Source organism: Sinohyriopsis cumingii, chromosome 1 (assembly GCF_028554795.1).
Source record: "Sinohyriopsis cumingii isolate HCF-2022 chromosome 1, ASM2855479v2, whole genome shotgun sequence".
Taxonomy (NCBI): Eukaryota; Metazoa; Mollusca; class Bivalvia; order Unionida; family Unionidae; genus Sinohyriopsis; species Sinohyriopsis cumingii.
Genome location: NC_142961.1, coordinates 87213651 through 87228245, shown reverse-complemented (window position 1 = coordinate 87228245; position 14595 = coordinate 87213651). Strand labels below are relative to the sequence as shown.

At 33.4% G+C, this 14595-nt stretch overlaps 1 protein-coding gene across 1 annotated transcript in view; it reads left to right on the top strand.

Annotated features, from left to right (window-relative positions):
• LOC149807292 (axotactin-like) overlaps positions 1-14595 on the top strand; it is a 228898-nt gene that overhangs the window by 124289 nt on the left and 90014 nt on the right. Inside the window, exons 13-16 of the mRNA XM_089964906.1 lie at positions 1191-1283; positions 5177-5307; positions 7133-7279; positions 13675-13854. Coding sequence (XP_089821032.1) covers positions 1191-1283; positions 5177-5307; positions 7133-7279; positions 13675-13854 — 551 coding nt within the window. The remainder of the gene's footprint in view (positions 1-1190; positions 1284-5176; positions 5308-7132; positions 7280-13674; positions 13855-14595) is intronic.

Sequence of the window (14595 nt, the reverse complement as noted above, 5' to 3'; positions counted from 1 at the left end):
AGATGCATGACATCTTTTTACTGTCCTTTTGTCATGATTTGAGAGTGAATGCATGACAACGTTTTACTGTCATTTTGTCAAGATTTGAGAGTGAGATGCATGACAACTTTTTACTGTCCTTTTGTCAAGATTTGAGATTGAGATGGATGACAACTTTTTACTGTCATTTTGTCAAGATTTGAGAGTGAGATGCATGACAACTTTTTACTGTCCTTTTGTCAAGATTTGAGATTGAGATGGATGACAACTTTTTACTGTCCTTTTGTCAAGATTTGAGAGTGAGATACATGACAACATTTTACTGTCCTTTAGTCAAGATTTGAGATTGATATGCATGACAACTTTTTACTGTCATTTTTTGTCAAGATTTGAGAGTGAGATACATGACAACTTTTTACTGTTCTTTTTGTCAAGACTTTAGAGTGAGATACATGACAACATTTTCTGTCCTTTTGTCAAGATTTCAGAGTGAGATACAAAGAGGTTTTGGAGCTTAGAGAGATGACATTTAGTCATCACAGAATTTGAAATTTTGTCAAGTGTCATATATACTCACAAGTCAAGTCAAACTCAGAACAACAAAGACCCTAATCTGTCATAGCATAACACACCTGCAGACCAGGGTCTATGTTCTACTGATTACATCTAGCAAACTGCACAGACCCAGATCTGCCAGTGCATTATATGATGGTAGATCTTGGTCTGTTGCCATTTGCAGTTCAATTCTTCTTATAAGTGAGTAGTAAATGAAGTTCTATAATGAATCTTTTGCTTCTGATAAACTTTTGAAAGCTAGAAGGATTTAAGTGTGACTGATAAACTTTTTTGAGAGGATAGTATAATCAAACCAGCTTTTATCAACAAATAAAATAAATCTTGACAAGATTGATTTACATAAATGGAAAGAAATAGCTACTTAAATTGTATTCAGAAGAAATTGTTATTATTGAAAGCTATGATTAATATAAGGTAATAATAATAATAATAATAATAATAATAATAATAATAATTAATAATAATAATTAATAATGAATAATTAACAATATATTATGGAGTTGTGCAGCTTATATTCAATTTGTAAACTTTTTATCCTTGATTTTATCTTAATTGTGAGATTTCTTGTACCCAGTTTTGTCTTTTGTTACTTTTTGCTATTGTTATTCAACCATAGTATTTTTGTATAATTAAAGAGGTATGGATCGTGAGCAGCTGGTTAAACTGACACAGATTTCAGGCTGGTGTGAACAGTACTTGCAGTATGACTGTAAAAAGGCACCAATCAGGCAAGTTTACCAAGAGTTGTCATGGCTGACATTTTTTACATCCCATTTCTTATGCAGCAAGTGAATTTCACAATATCTTGATGTCAGACTATTTTGCAGCAATTACATTTTTAGATCTACTGCTCATAGTTCTTAAAAAACTAAATGATAAATTTGCAGCTACTAAATTTTACAAATAGATTCTGTTGTAAATTCTGCACACAAAAAGACTGCATGCAGATAAAGTAGTTCACAGTATCTCAGAAGAAAACAAACAAACCTAGCACAAAGGCGGCCAAGTTGCAATTTGGCTAGAAAAGGCAGCTATTTTGAAGTTATTTCCAAGATTATGCACAAACTGTTTATTATAAAGCATTCTTTCCTAAATGTGAATTCATATGATCCAGGAAAGGTACAGGCAGATTTTAGCATGAAATAAATTTTTTTAAAATATTGCAATTGGTCCTAATCATGATGATGGACATGGGTAATGCCATGTTGTGACAAGTGTAATGGCATACGGATGCATAGTTTCTGGCTTTAAAATCTATTTTCAAAATAAAATTAGAATTAAGTTAGGTTCCACTTTCCAGCATTTATTATTTCAAATTAATTTAGTCCTAATTGTCACCATTTGTGGACAAGGAATTGGCACATTACTTGGATCATGTAGACTTTGGTGTTCTTAAAAGTTAAAGGGAGGGTTTCAAAATGATACGAGTTTCATTAGTGTTAATCTTTGTACTCATTAGAGACTGGAAGATACCATAATTCAAATTTTCTCTAAGATCTTGTTAAATTTTTTTGAGTAAGTACAATAATCATTCTGCATCTGTGTTGCAATGGTCACACTAGTTATCATATCAAAGTATGGTATTCATGGTGGTACATGACAATTGTGTTTCAGTACTTAGCCTCTGGTTATTGCTTGTTACTACTCTGGAGTACATATTTCTGATCCAGATTTTATTATACTTGGAAAATGTGCTCAGTTATGGTATCAAAATCTAGGACTGGTTCAATAATAAGCAAGGTCCATGCATATTAATGAGGTTATCTTGCTTCAGATTGGCTGAGATTGTTACCAATTGGAACATCACATGCCTGATCCATTTTATCAAACATGAAATGTGCTTATACACGTGTAATGAGTGAGATCCGTGCATACTAATGAGGTGATCTTACATCTGGCTTGTACAGACAGCTGCCTCGCTAGGCACTCAGTGTGATTAGTGTTCAGACTGGTCAACCTGGTGTTAGAATAATGTGACTGGGTGGGACATCATGTTACATGTCTGTGGCATGATGACTCAGTGCTAGACATCACTATAAACTGCCACACTGCAGACATCATAGCAGTATGACTGAAAAATTGTTAAAGGTACATTAAAAATCCAAATCACACACACACACACAAATCTGGTTACCACACTGAACGTCATATTTCTCATTCAATTTTGATCTGATGTGGAATTTATGCTTATGTCACCAAGATCTTGTTCAAGTTTAGAGATCCGTTGCATACTAATGGAGTGATATTGTATCTGTTTGAGATTTCTACTTATTCAGAAGCCATATTTCTGCACAGGTTGCATTTGATTGGCTTAGATTTTTTCCACTTTGGAGGCTATATTTCTGATCAGATTTTGATCAGACATGGAATATTGGCTTATCTTGTCAAGATCTTTTATGAATTCAGTAATGAGCAGTAAATGTGCATTAACTGTGCATTTTAAGTGGATAATCATTCACATGATTGGTTGAGCTTGTTACCTCTCTGGAAGCAGTATTTCTAATCTGATTTTGTTCCGACTTGAAATATATGCTTGTATCATCAAGATCTAGGGTAATTTTGATAATGTGTGAGATCCATTTATATTTTGACCAACTGACTGGTTGAGCTTGTTACAATTGTCAAAAACATAATTCTTATTTGATTTTGATCAAAGTTGGAATAAGGTCTTATATCTTCAAAATCTTGGAAGAGTTTGATAATAATCAAGATCTGTACATATTGATAAGGTGATTTTGCATATTATTGGCAGAGCTTTTTTCCACCTGAAATACTTTTCTTTCTGACCTAGTTTTATTTAGACATCATGATTTCTATTATGATCAAAACTATAAATATTTATAAGGTGAGCTTTAATTTTTTTTTCCTCCATTTTCAATATAAAAAAATTCACAGCATTTTGATCAAACTTGGTAAATAGGTCTGTACCATCAAGATCTTGGTTGAATGTGATTATGAATAAAATTGACAAATATTATTGGCATGACCTTGCATCTGATTGTCTGAGCTTGTTAGTTTGCTAGCAGTATAACTGTCATCAGAATTGATCATTCTTGTTAAATAGTCCTTTATTATCTAGATGTTAGATGAGTTTGATTGCGAGTAAGATTCATGTATATTAATGGGATAATCTTGCATCAGATTGGCTAAACTTGCCACCACTCTGGAGACTGAATTCCAATCAGATTTTTCTCTAACTTCGTAAATAAGCTTATATTAATTTTGCCATTGACAGGTTCTGTAATAAATTAAATTTGCACAAATTGTGATGAGATACCTTGCATTGGATTGGTTGAGCTTGTTACCCTTCTAGGCCTAGAGACTATATTTCTCATCTGATTTCAATAAAACTTTGTAAATGTGTTTATATCATTGAGATAGTGGATGAGTTTAGTTATGAGCAAGAGACTGTGCATATTAATTATTCTTTTATCATAGTAAATAAATCTATCAGACTATAGTTAAATAGGTCAAATTTACATGATATAAAGTTTGGGAGATAGTTTAAATAGGTTGCGTTCTTACAACCCTACATGAGACTGATTAGTGAAATAGTCACATGTTAAGTTTATCTGTAAGCTCCAGGAGTGATATTACTCCCACTGTGGTCTCTTGTTTTAGATATGTCTAAATTATTCTGTCTTCAACAGCTGCTTTGTGAACAAAATACCTGTGAAAAAGTATTAGAACCCTTGAAAAGTATGGGTGTAAACTAGGAAATTGCCACAGCACGGTATAAATTTACATCAGACACAAGAGCCCCAAGTGTCTGACACAAAATTCTGTTCCCTTTGAATGGAATTTTCTTATCCAACTCCAATGCATAATGCATGATTATTTTTCTCACATTCCTGAAGAAGAAAAAAATGTTGTTGCAGTCACCTTGGCTTTATGCGAATAACTATAACTTTAAAACAGAAAAAAAGCATCCATTGAAGTTTCCATTGTAAAAAGTTATGGTTATGCTGAAACTTTAAACTTCAAATAATCTTTAAATTCACATGAATATTCAAAGAACAACAGTTGAGACTGTTGAGTTAATGGCAATACAAAATACAGAATCCAGATTGTGTACTGCAGATAACTTGTAAGAAATCATGTCCTCTGTCATCCTTAAAATTAAACGAAACAAAAAAGAATAATATATTGGTAGTCCTCAATTGATCATTAATCCTTTCATAAATAATAGTGAGAAGAATTTAACATAATAATTACAATAACAACAATGTCTTTTTCGACTTGGAAGTTGAGAATCTACTCCAGCTGTAGCTCAGGGAATCAATCCCAAAAAATCCTGTTTGGGGGACATTAACTTCAATTACTGAATATTTAAGTATGTAAATAATTTGCAGTTCATGTTTATCTTTATTTTTGTGAATGAATCTTCAAGTGGTGATGGTAACTTGGTTATTTCCAGTTTGTTCAGTAAATTGCAGTAGAAGATAATGTGATGACAAACAGCAGTCACATGATAAAGGATATAGCTCTTTCCCACTGTACACTGGAAAACAAACATACGCTTGTTGGAACGTGAGAAATGGTAATACTTAATTGAAGAAATCTTTATTTTCAAGATATATTTTTAATAAAAATAATAGATGTATATTTTTATTATTTTTAGACTTGGTACCCTTACTTGGTTCAAGGCTGCCAATGGCGAGATAGTGGAATATTTAGGAACCAGTGACAAGCATGGCGGCCACTGCATTTGTTCATTGTCTAATGCCTGTCAAAAATGTAACTGTGATGCAGGTAAAGTAGACAAGTATTATGGCATGTCAGAGTACCTATCATCATTATTTTCTGTTTCTCTATTTCAGTATAGTTGTTAAAACTTGTTATTTAGGAGTCTCTATAATTGAAATCAGAGTACCTATCATCATTATTCTCTGTTTCTCTGTTTCAGTATAGTTGTTAAAACTTGTTATTTAGGAGTCCCTGTAATTGAAATCAGAGTGTTTATAATATATTTGTTTCTTTCAGCATCATTTGATTTGTGTAATTTGATGTCTTTGTAGAAGAATTTTCAATCAGAACATCTTACTTATTTGGTTGTAGGATAAAACAGTTCATCCTAAACCCAGATTCTTATTAAATGTTTCCTGATAATTTTGTCATGAAAAGAAATGTTTCGTTACATTGAGTTGACAGATTATTTTACCCGCTTTGGTTTACAGGACTATAAAATCTGATATTTACAGAAACTTTAACAATGATATGACTTTATTTGCAACCATCTTCCATCTCATAATACACTGGCGGATCTGGATCTGTGTTGTTTGTTTGGAGTAATCAGTAGAACAAATTGCATAGACCTGATCTGCAAGCATTTTATGTGCTGGCAGATGAAAATCTGTGTTGTTTTTGATTGGACTTTATGTATAAGCAAGTAGAGATGATACCATGGTAAATTAGTGATGCTAGTTTTAAGTGAAGTGCACTTAATTTATCATCATTGGCCACAGATGTTTCATTTGTTTGGCTGCAAAATACCAAAATTATCTATGGAATGGCCTCACTTATATACTAACAACACCAATAAGAATGGATCATTTCTCACTAGTTCAGTCTTTTCTATGCTGTATTATGAAAATATTTTGCACAATAGAATCCAAATATGCAGGAATGAAAAGAGCATATTTTTAAGTATCCTTGTATGAAGTAACTAAAATATTACATATTTTTCATGAAGCTACCACCTCTTTACCCTAACCATTCATATAAAGGACATTGTACTTGAGCAGAAAATGTTAAGTGGTATTTCTCACATAACAGTTTTGGTACATATTAGTGAGTGTTTTTTCTATATGAAAGTGTACTGTTTCAGTTAGCACCCAAAAGAGAAATTTGTATACGTTTAAAGTATATCAGTTTTTCAGAAGCTCTTTGATGAGTACATGTAAAATAGAAATATAATTAAAATATCTTCTTTGAAAAGGGATGAATTTGGTCTTTAATAGATAGTTCACTGTGTTTACTGACATGCATGCTAACTGTACTTAATGTTCTCAACAGAAAGGTACCATTGTGCTGAATGTCCTCAAGAGACAGATCATGTCATATTGACTTATCAGCAGACATGACAGACTCTTACTTGACAGATTTTAATGTATTTACTGTTTTCAGGAGTCAGATTGTGTCGTATTGACTTGTCATTAGACATGACAGATTCATACTTGATTGTCCTCATTAGACAGGTTTTAATGTATTTACTGTTGTAATGAGTCAGATTGTGTTGTATTGACTTGTCAGTAGACATGACAGACTATACTTTGTTGTCCTCATTAGACAGGTTTTATGTATTTACTGTCATCATGAGTCAGATTGTGTTGTATTGACTTGTCAGTAGACATGACAGACTCATACTTGGTTGTCTCCATTTTCCAATACAGGTTCCACTATTTACCATCCTTTCTAGAAGGTTTTACTGTATTGAAAAGGTGTAATTTTATAATGACTTTCCCCTATAAAGCAGTATAACTGTATAGCCTGTATGGACTGTCCTTGATAGACAGATATCACTGTATAGAGTGTCCTTGATATACAGTTCATGTTGTATATGCCTTGTGAATTACAGATAAGGATGAATGGCAGAGGGATGAGGGTTTCAACAGGATCAATCGCCAACTGCCCCTCACTGAGATGACAATCAAACAGAACCCCAACCCCCTTGAACCAGGGCGTGCCTTCTTCACCCTGGGGCCACTTTACTGCTGGGGAAAAAGTGAGTAAACTTGTAGTTACACTCTCTCATCACATCTGCTGCATGATTGAAAGAGAGCTTACATTTGGTCTAAACATTTGAATTGCTGAACAGATGAATCTTCAACCCACCTCAACAAAGAGGTAAGCTGTTGTACCAACCCTGGTGTGGGCATCTGTACAGATAAAACATTTGCACATGAACACCTCATTGAGTGTCAGCCATTCTTTCTTCCTAGGTCCTAGGCAACAGTTTAGAGTGGGTTTCATAGAACATACCCCCAGGGGATGGGGCTGAGGGGGCTAAATTGATACAAACATGTACATTAGTTGTTCATTCATGGTTTAGATTTTGGGTTTCGTTTGGGTTTCTTTTGCACACTCATCACTAAAGTAGGTCACTAACTAATATTTCTTGCTTCACTGCTATGGTTTAGTCTTATTAGCACTGTTTATGCTAGAATTATCAAATATGATAATTGTATGCATCATTATTATTACCACACTTTTATCACAAGAGATCATCCTCACTTCATTTAACAATTTACTGGCTTATATTTATGCATCTAATTGATGACCACATTGCTGTTTTATCTACAGTATCATATTGCTATTACCAGGAATAATGAAATATGGCAAGAGGGTACATCTTGATAAGTACTGCACTCTCATCTTAAAAGTAAGTCAATATGACCCTTATTTCACATTTCAATGACTTTGGCTCGATTGGACATTTTAACTGTTATTGCTGTACATGTTAAACTAGGTGATTTTATATAGCTCTCTTAGTACTACACCAATACCAAGAAAAGGTTAATGTGACCTATATTACACATTTTACTGGATTAGTTGTTGCATTTAGCTCATGTCACAACCTATTTTTGGCATGCATACTATAAAACTCATGAAAATTGGTCTCTCAGTTCAATAGTAGGTCAGCAACTTATGCTTCACTGACTTTGTTAAATTGTGTGTTTTGTGTTAATTTGTTGGGATTTTTCATGCCATAATTATGAAATTAATGATGATATGCATCCCTGTCAGTGTCACACTTCTAAAACAAAAGAGATTTATTTTGCCTGATGTTTTGTTTTTAGTGATTTGGGTTAATTTCTTACATTTAGCTTAGGACCACACAAGTTTTTTGGCATATTATATGGATACTATTCTATCTAATATCATGAATTTGGTGTGGATGCAGCTTGATAAGTTTTACTACTTTTTTGCCAAAAGAATTGTCTGTGACCTATATTTTATGCTTCATGACTATGTTCAAATTTTGTGTTTAAAGTTAATTTTTTGAGTGCTGTTTATGTACCAGTCATGAAACTTTATTATCGAATGCATCTCTTTTACTACATTGCCCTTAAAACCAAATAAGGTCACTGTGACCTACCTTTTATGCTATACTAACCTGGGCTAAGTATTTGTGTTTATGTTCACACTGATTCATCTGTGCTAGACCTATATACATCCTACCCTATTCAGAAGGCCCTTTCTGACCAAGGCAGTTCAAAGTAGGAATAATAATAATGATAATAATAATAATAATAATAATAATAATAATAATAATATTTTATAGAAGGTGGCTCATTTTGTCAAGGACTATTCTCCATTGTGGCCTTCTTAAGAAAAGAATAACAATCTGCATCATACAAAAAGATAATAGTAATTACTATTTATTTTAATATGTCTTCAGTATGTAGAGACAAAATTGTATAATGTGTTCATTCAATGGTAAATTTTCCATATTAATGTCTATACATAATGATGATATATTACCTGTAACAGGTTCACTAATGAGTAGGCTGCATGTGACATATTTTGCATACAGGCCTCACCTGTAGTGGTTAATCAATGTAATGATTAATACATGAACTCTTTTGACTGTCACTCCAAGGTTGCTTAACCCTGGTAGTGCAGAAGCCATATATTTATGGATAACATCACCTGGCTGTGTATGCAGGAACCATTTATTTATGGTCAAACGTCACCTAGCTCTGTGTGCGGATACCATATTTTTATGGCACAGGTCAGTGATGTCTACGGATGCCCAATCTAGGCCAATCATAATTCGTGTGCTAATAATAACTGGGAGATAGCATATGTAGTTGTCTCGAAGATCACTGCTCTGCATCACTGTAACAGAACATCAGTGAAACAAATATTCAAACAGATTTATTTGCCCATGAAAGTCTATTGTCAACAGTGGACATTGATGTCAACAATATGGTGGCTGTTAAGTAGTTACAGTCTGGCAGCTGTCCCATACCCAGGTGGTGCTGATTACTGTATATATGTATGGGATAGTCCAAATTAGAATAAAGTTTGTTAGGGCTTTGTGTGGAGGAATAAATAGCAATACACAGAGTTTTCCAAATTTTTAGAATTAATTTTCTGCAGGAATACACCATGTGTTGATATGAAAGTGCTGACACTATTGCGTGTTGATGTATAAGTGCTATGACAAGGCCATCCCATTCATTAACAACTTTAAAGTTACACTAAATCGAGCTTAAACTATATAGTAGCTAAGTTTGTCAATGAGTCTGTCATATACAGAGCCTTTACTTATACTGGGTGATACATTGTATCATAAGGAGTGAGAACTGCACGAGCTTGAAAGGGACCAACCATTCATTTTATGGGTGTATGTGTGTGTCAAGTGTCAACTCCAACATATCCCTTCATTGCCTATCATTTTTATTAAAAAAACTCACAATATTTCTATTGCATTATAAACTTCATTTTGCTCTGCTTCTCTATCTGTCTCTCTCTCTTTCTCTCTCAACAATCAAGTTGAAAAAGAAATGGACAAGAGAGAGAGAGAGAGAGAGAGAGAGAGAGAGAGAGAGAGAGAGAGAGAGAGAGAGAGATTCACTTCTTAATTTATCCCACTCTTACAACAGCAATGTGGAATGCGACATTGGAATCTAATAATCAAGACCTTCATCCCATAAGTGAACTTTCGACCCGATAGAAATCTTTTTTTTTTTCTTCATCAATTCGTCTTGTTTCATTTTAACAGAGCTAGTTTCCGAGGTAGGCCAATGAATATAAAAAGCTTGATCTCTTATATATTTTTTCCTCAAATGTTTGTCAATGCAGAAGTTATGATCTGTTAAGATTGTTGCTAAGAAATTTTATTTCAAATATTTTTGGCAAGTTGCAATTATTAATTATCATTGAAAACCTCACAACTCTTGCTCTATAATTTATAATCAATGAGAAATGATTGTTGATTTTCGGTAATAATGACTTTCAGGCCTCTCAGATGTGCAGATCCACTCAAAAGAATACCTGATAACCATTATTACTATCATACATGTGTACCGGACACAAGAGCTCCCCAGTGTTTCAAACTTCATCTCTGTGTTCATACTGTTGTTTATTTCTGCCTCACTTGGCGGTAAAGATCAAAGAACTAACTTGGCAGCACAGGTGGCTGTTTCATTACGATATATAACCGAAAATTGGTACACTACTCTATTGTATTGTGAGAAGACCCAAACTAATGGCTGTGATAATATTGCTCTATCTGATGATATTGTATTCAAATAATTCAGATGTAGACACCACTTGAATATAAAAGAATTAATTACATCTGTTTGCTAGGCCACTGACAGTTGTGGAAAATGAATAATTTTAATTAAAAAAAGAAGATCCGAAAGGACCTAAAACATACAATAGAAAAAATAAAAATAAATACAATATGAGAAAGTGCTCAGGCATAACTAGTACAAACCACTCTGATGGCCTAGTGGTTAGAGTGTCCACCTTGGATGTGGGAGGTCGTGGGTTCGATCCCTGGCCGAGTCATACCAGAGACTTACAAAAATGGTACTAACAGCTGCCTCGCTTGGTGTTCAGCATTAAGAGGCTATTGTTAGAACTGGTTGGCCTGATATCAGGATAATGTGACTGGGTGGTACATCATGCTACATGTCTGCAGCATGATGCCCCAGTGCTAGACATCACTATAAACTGCCACATTGCAGACATCATAGCGATATGACTGAAAAATTGTTAAAGCTACGTTAAAAATCAAAATCACATCATATCACATCACAACCTATACAAGTTACCCCCCAAACTACTTAATTAAAGAAAACAAACAAAAATATACAATATGAGAAAGCGCACAGGCACAACCCATACAAGCTATCCAAGAAAATAATTAAAGAAAACAAACAAAAATTAAAAACTGTAATGAATAGCATTTACCTTAAACAAATACATTAAGCCTATGGGTACAACTACAGTTAGGAAGGTGGGTCAAACTCTAATGGTCTAAAAGATCAGAAGAGGGATGCCCCCCAAAAACAAAAACAAAAAAGACAAAAAACTAGCTGAACATTATAAGAAGAGAATTTAAAACAACTTGAGTTATAAAGAAAGTTATTCACAAACTATATTTGCTGTCATATCTTAAAGAATGCATTAATTATAAAAGCTATTAAAGAAATCAATTTAGAGTCTGCTTGTTAATAGATAGTAAATGAAAGTTATGATGGACATAAGATTTAGTAATGGAGCTGGCAAAAAGAAGTTTATGTAGTACGAGTCTAGAAATAACCCTAAAAGTCATTTAATAATTCCATGTGTGAAATCCTAACTTTTTTAACAGTATTTTTTATTTTGAAAGAAAAATTTATATTTGTTTCAATTACATGATGTGATTAACTAATAGAGTCCACTGCAGTCAATAACAATCGTGCAGATGGATTTTGTGTCAGTTATTACATTTGTCGCATGTTATCAAGATACTTGTATGTGTCAAATTTATTCTTGCAACCAACAGTAATTGCTTCTAGATGTTTACATAAAAATCAGTAAGACATCTGCCTTCCAACAATTTCAAATGAGATAACTAGTTTTCCATTAATTTGACTTCACCCTCATAATTAAAACAACTTGATAACATTGAGTTCTTTGAACAATGAATGCTGTATTTAGTTGGATTAAAGATTCTGCCAACAATATTATTTTAAACAGTCTTTTAAGCCTTTCAAACACTAACATTACTTTTTGGTTGCTATGGCAACCAAAGTAAATTTATAATTATCATTTTCAGTATGATTAGTATTTGTTCCTTATCAATGAACTATATAAGTGAACAGAATTATGTTTTATGTGGTGAAAATTTGTGAATACTAACTACATAAATATTGCACCATCTAAATATTGTACCATACTGAAATTTAGAAACATGTTTGAAAGTAAAGTTTTAATTATCTAGCATATGCCTAAAAGTAATGAACTGAGGATATGTAATATGTAGAAACAAATTAACTATCCATGAACACATTCAGAATGACTATATTTGATGGAAAAGTATACAATACATTTGATTTTTCTTTGGTCAAAAATTACTTTTCCACCCATTTTCTCTATTTGGTTGCAATGGTAACCATGAACACACATCAATTTCACCGACATTTTCAGTGTTTGCAATCTGCATGCATATATGCATCACTTTGTACAATTTCACAGCAATCTGATTATCAATACTAGTTTTGTAGTTGTTATATGGATTTGGCCCAAAAAGTCTATTGTTCTGAAACAATTCAGCATACCCAGAGAGGGCAGTTAGAAACAAATCAGCACTGGTTTCAAGGTCATCCCAAAACAACACAGCACTACCAGGGTTAAAACCTGTGACTTTCAGCCAGTAATATCTGGCTTGTAGAGATGCAGCAGATTTTAAGAATAATAATTTATAGAAATTAATGCAGAAAATAACACTAATTTCTTTGTTATCAACTTTTTTACCTCTATATTTGATAAAAATGTTGTTTTTTTAATCTTGGATGTCTTTTATGTTCTGTCACACAGTAGGTTGGTGGGTGGGTGGGCAGGGACTTTGCAGTACAGAAACTTTGCCTTGTCAAGATAATTTTCTTAGTCCATCTAGTACCAAAGTTTCATCAATCAGTAGGTGGTTTGACAATATATATCAACACAATACTGGTGATATAGTTCAGTTTAAAAGTTCAATTTTGAAATTTAAAAGTTCAAATATGTGATACAAGATTGCCAAAAAAATGTGTTGATGGAAAAGGGGCCAAGCTAGTCACCTTTGGTTCAAAGTTATTCTCTATATGGTAATGTTTATGATTGATACTGGAGTGAATGTAGAGTTGAGCCATATAATCACTGATTAAACTTTGTTTTTTTTTACAGTCAAGCAGTAATATCACATGAATCTAAGTTGTGTTTTACCAGTTAGTAATTCTGCTTCAGCAGTACAGAAACTTTGTCTTGTCAAGATAATTTTCTGAGTACATCTACTACCAAACTTTCATCAATCAGCTGATCTAAGAGTCATGGTTGACTCAGGTCACGATTTCTTCAGGGTGACTGTCCAAAATTAACATCATATATTTTCTTACAAAGACATTACTTTGAACCCAATAGGAAATGAGAGGGCAGAGCATGCTGTTACATTCAAAAGTGAGAAAGGTTATCTGTTAAGCCATCCTTGGAGATCTGACAGTCTGAGAATTGGATTCAAGACCCACAGTCAGCATGCCACTCTGCTTTACCACATGGGAACTGAAGACAATCCCAACTACTTCATTGTTAAAATCACATCAGGTAAGCCATGTTATTACAAGTTCAATCAATCAGTTATGGTCAGGTAAGATAGTAATGTTGCAGTGCAGTGCTGGGAGGTGGGGAGCTGGGAAATCACAGTAGTACCATACAGGGTTGAAAGACAACTCCAACTATTTCTTATATATCACAAAACTTTAACATAAGATACTTTATTATAATTAGAGATAGAGCTTACGACTCTGCTGTCAGGCTTAGACACTTACATGTACAGAGCAAATGGGGAATTAATTGCATTTTACACTGTGTTGAACACTTGAAATGAATAAAGCAACTCCCCGAGATACATAAGGGTTACATTCCTTGGACCTAACTCTACATAAGTAAGTTTTTATGCAAGTTGGGTTTTACTATCGTTCTTATGCTTTGATGCCATGGTAAAAGGTAACTTCACCAAAACACAATCAAAATCCATAAAATTTAGAAAAAATGTAAGAAAAATGATTTACACATGTACAGAGAAGATGAACTACACTGTGGGTGTACTCGATTCGAAGATCGCAAAAACAGCAAGCCTATATGAGGCTAGTATTTAAGTAAAATGTCACAGAAAATAAATCAGTGTACTACATTACAATTGCACAATTAAGAGTCTTTAAATAGTCCCTACCTCATTATTGAGGACTTAGTTGTATGGCTGGAAAAATTACATGAAGGATAACATGTACTTGCAGAGTGAGAATATTTAATTACAAACTTAATACGACTTGTATGTCAGGTGAT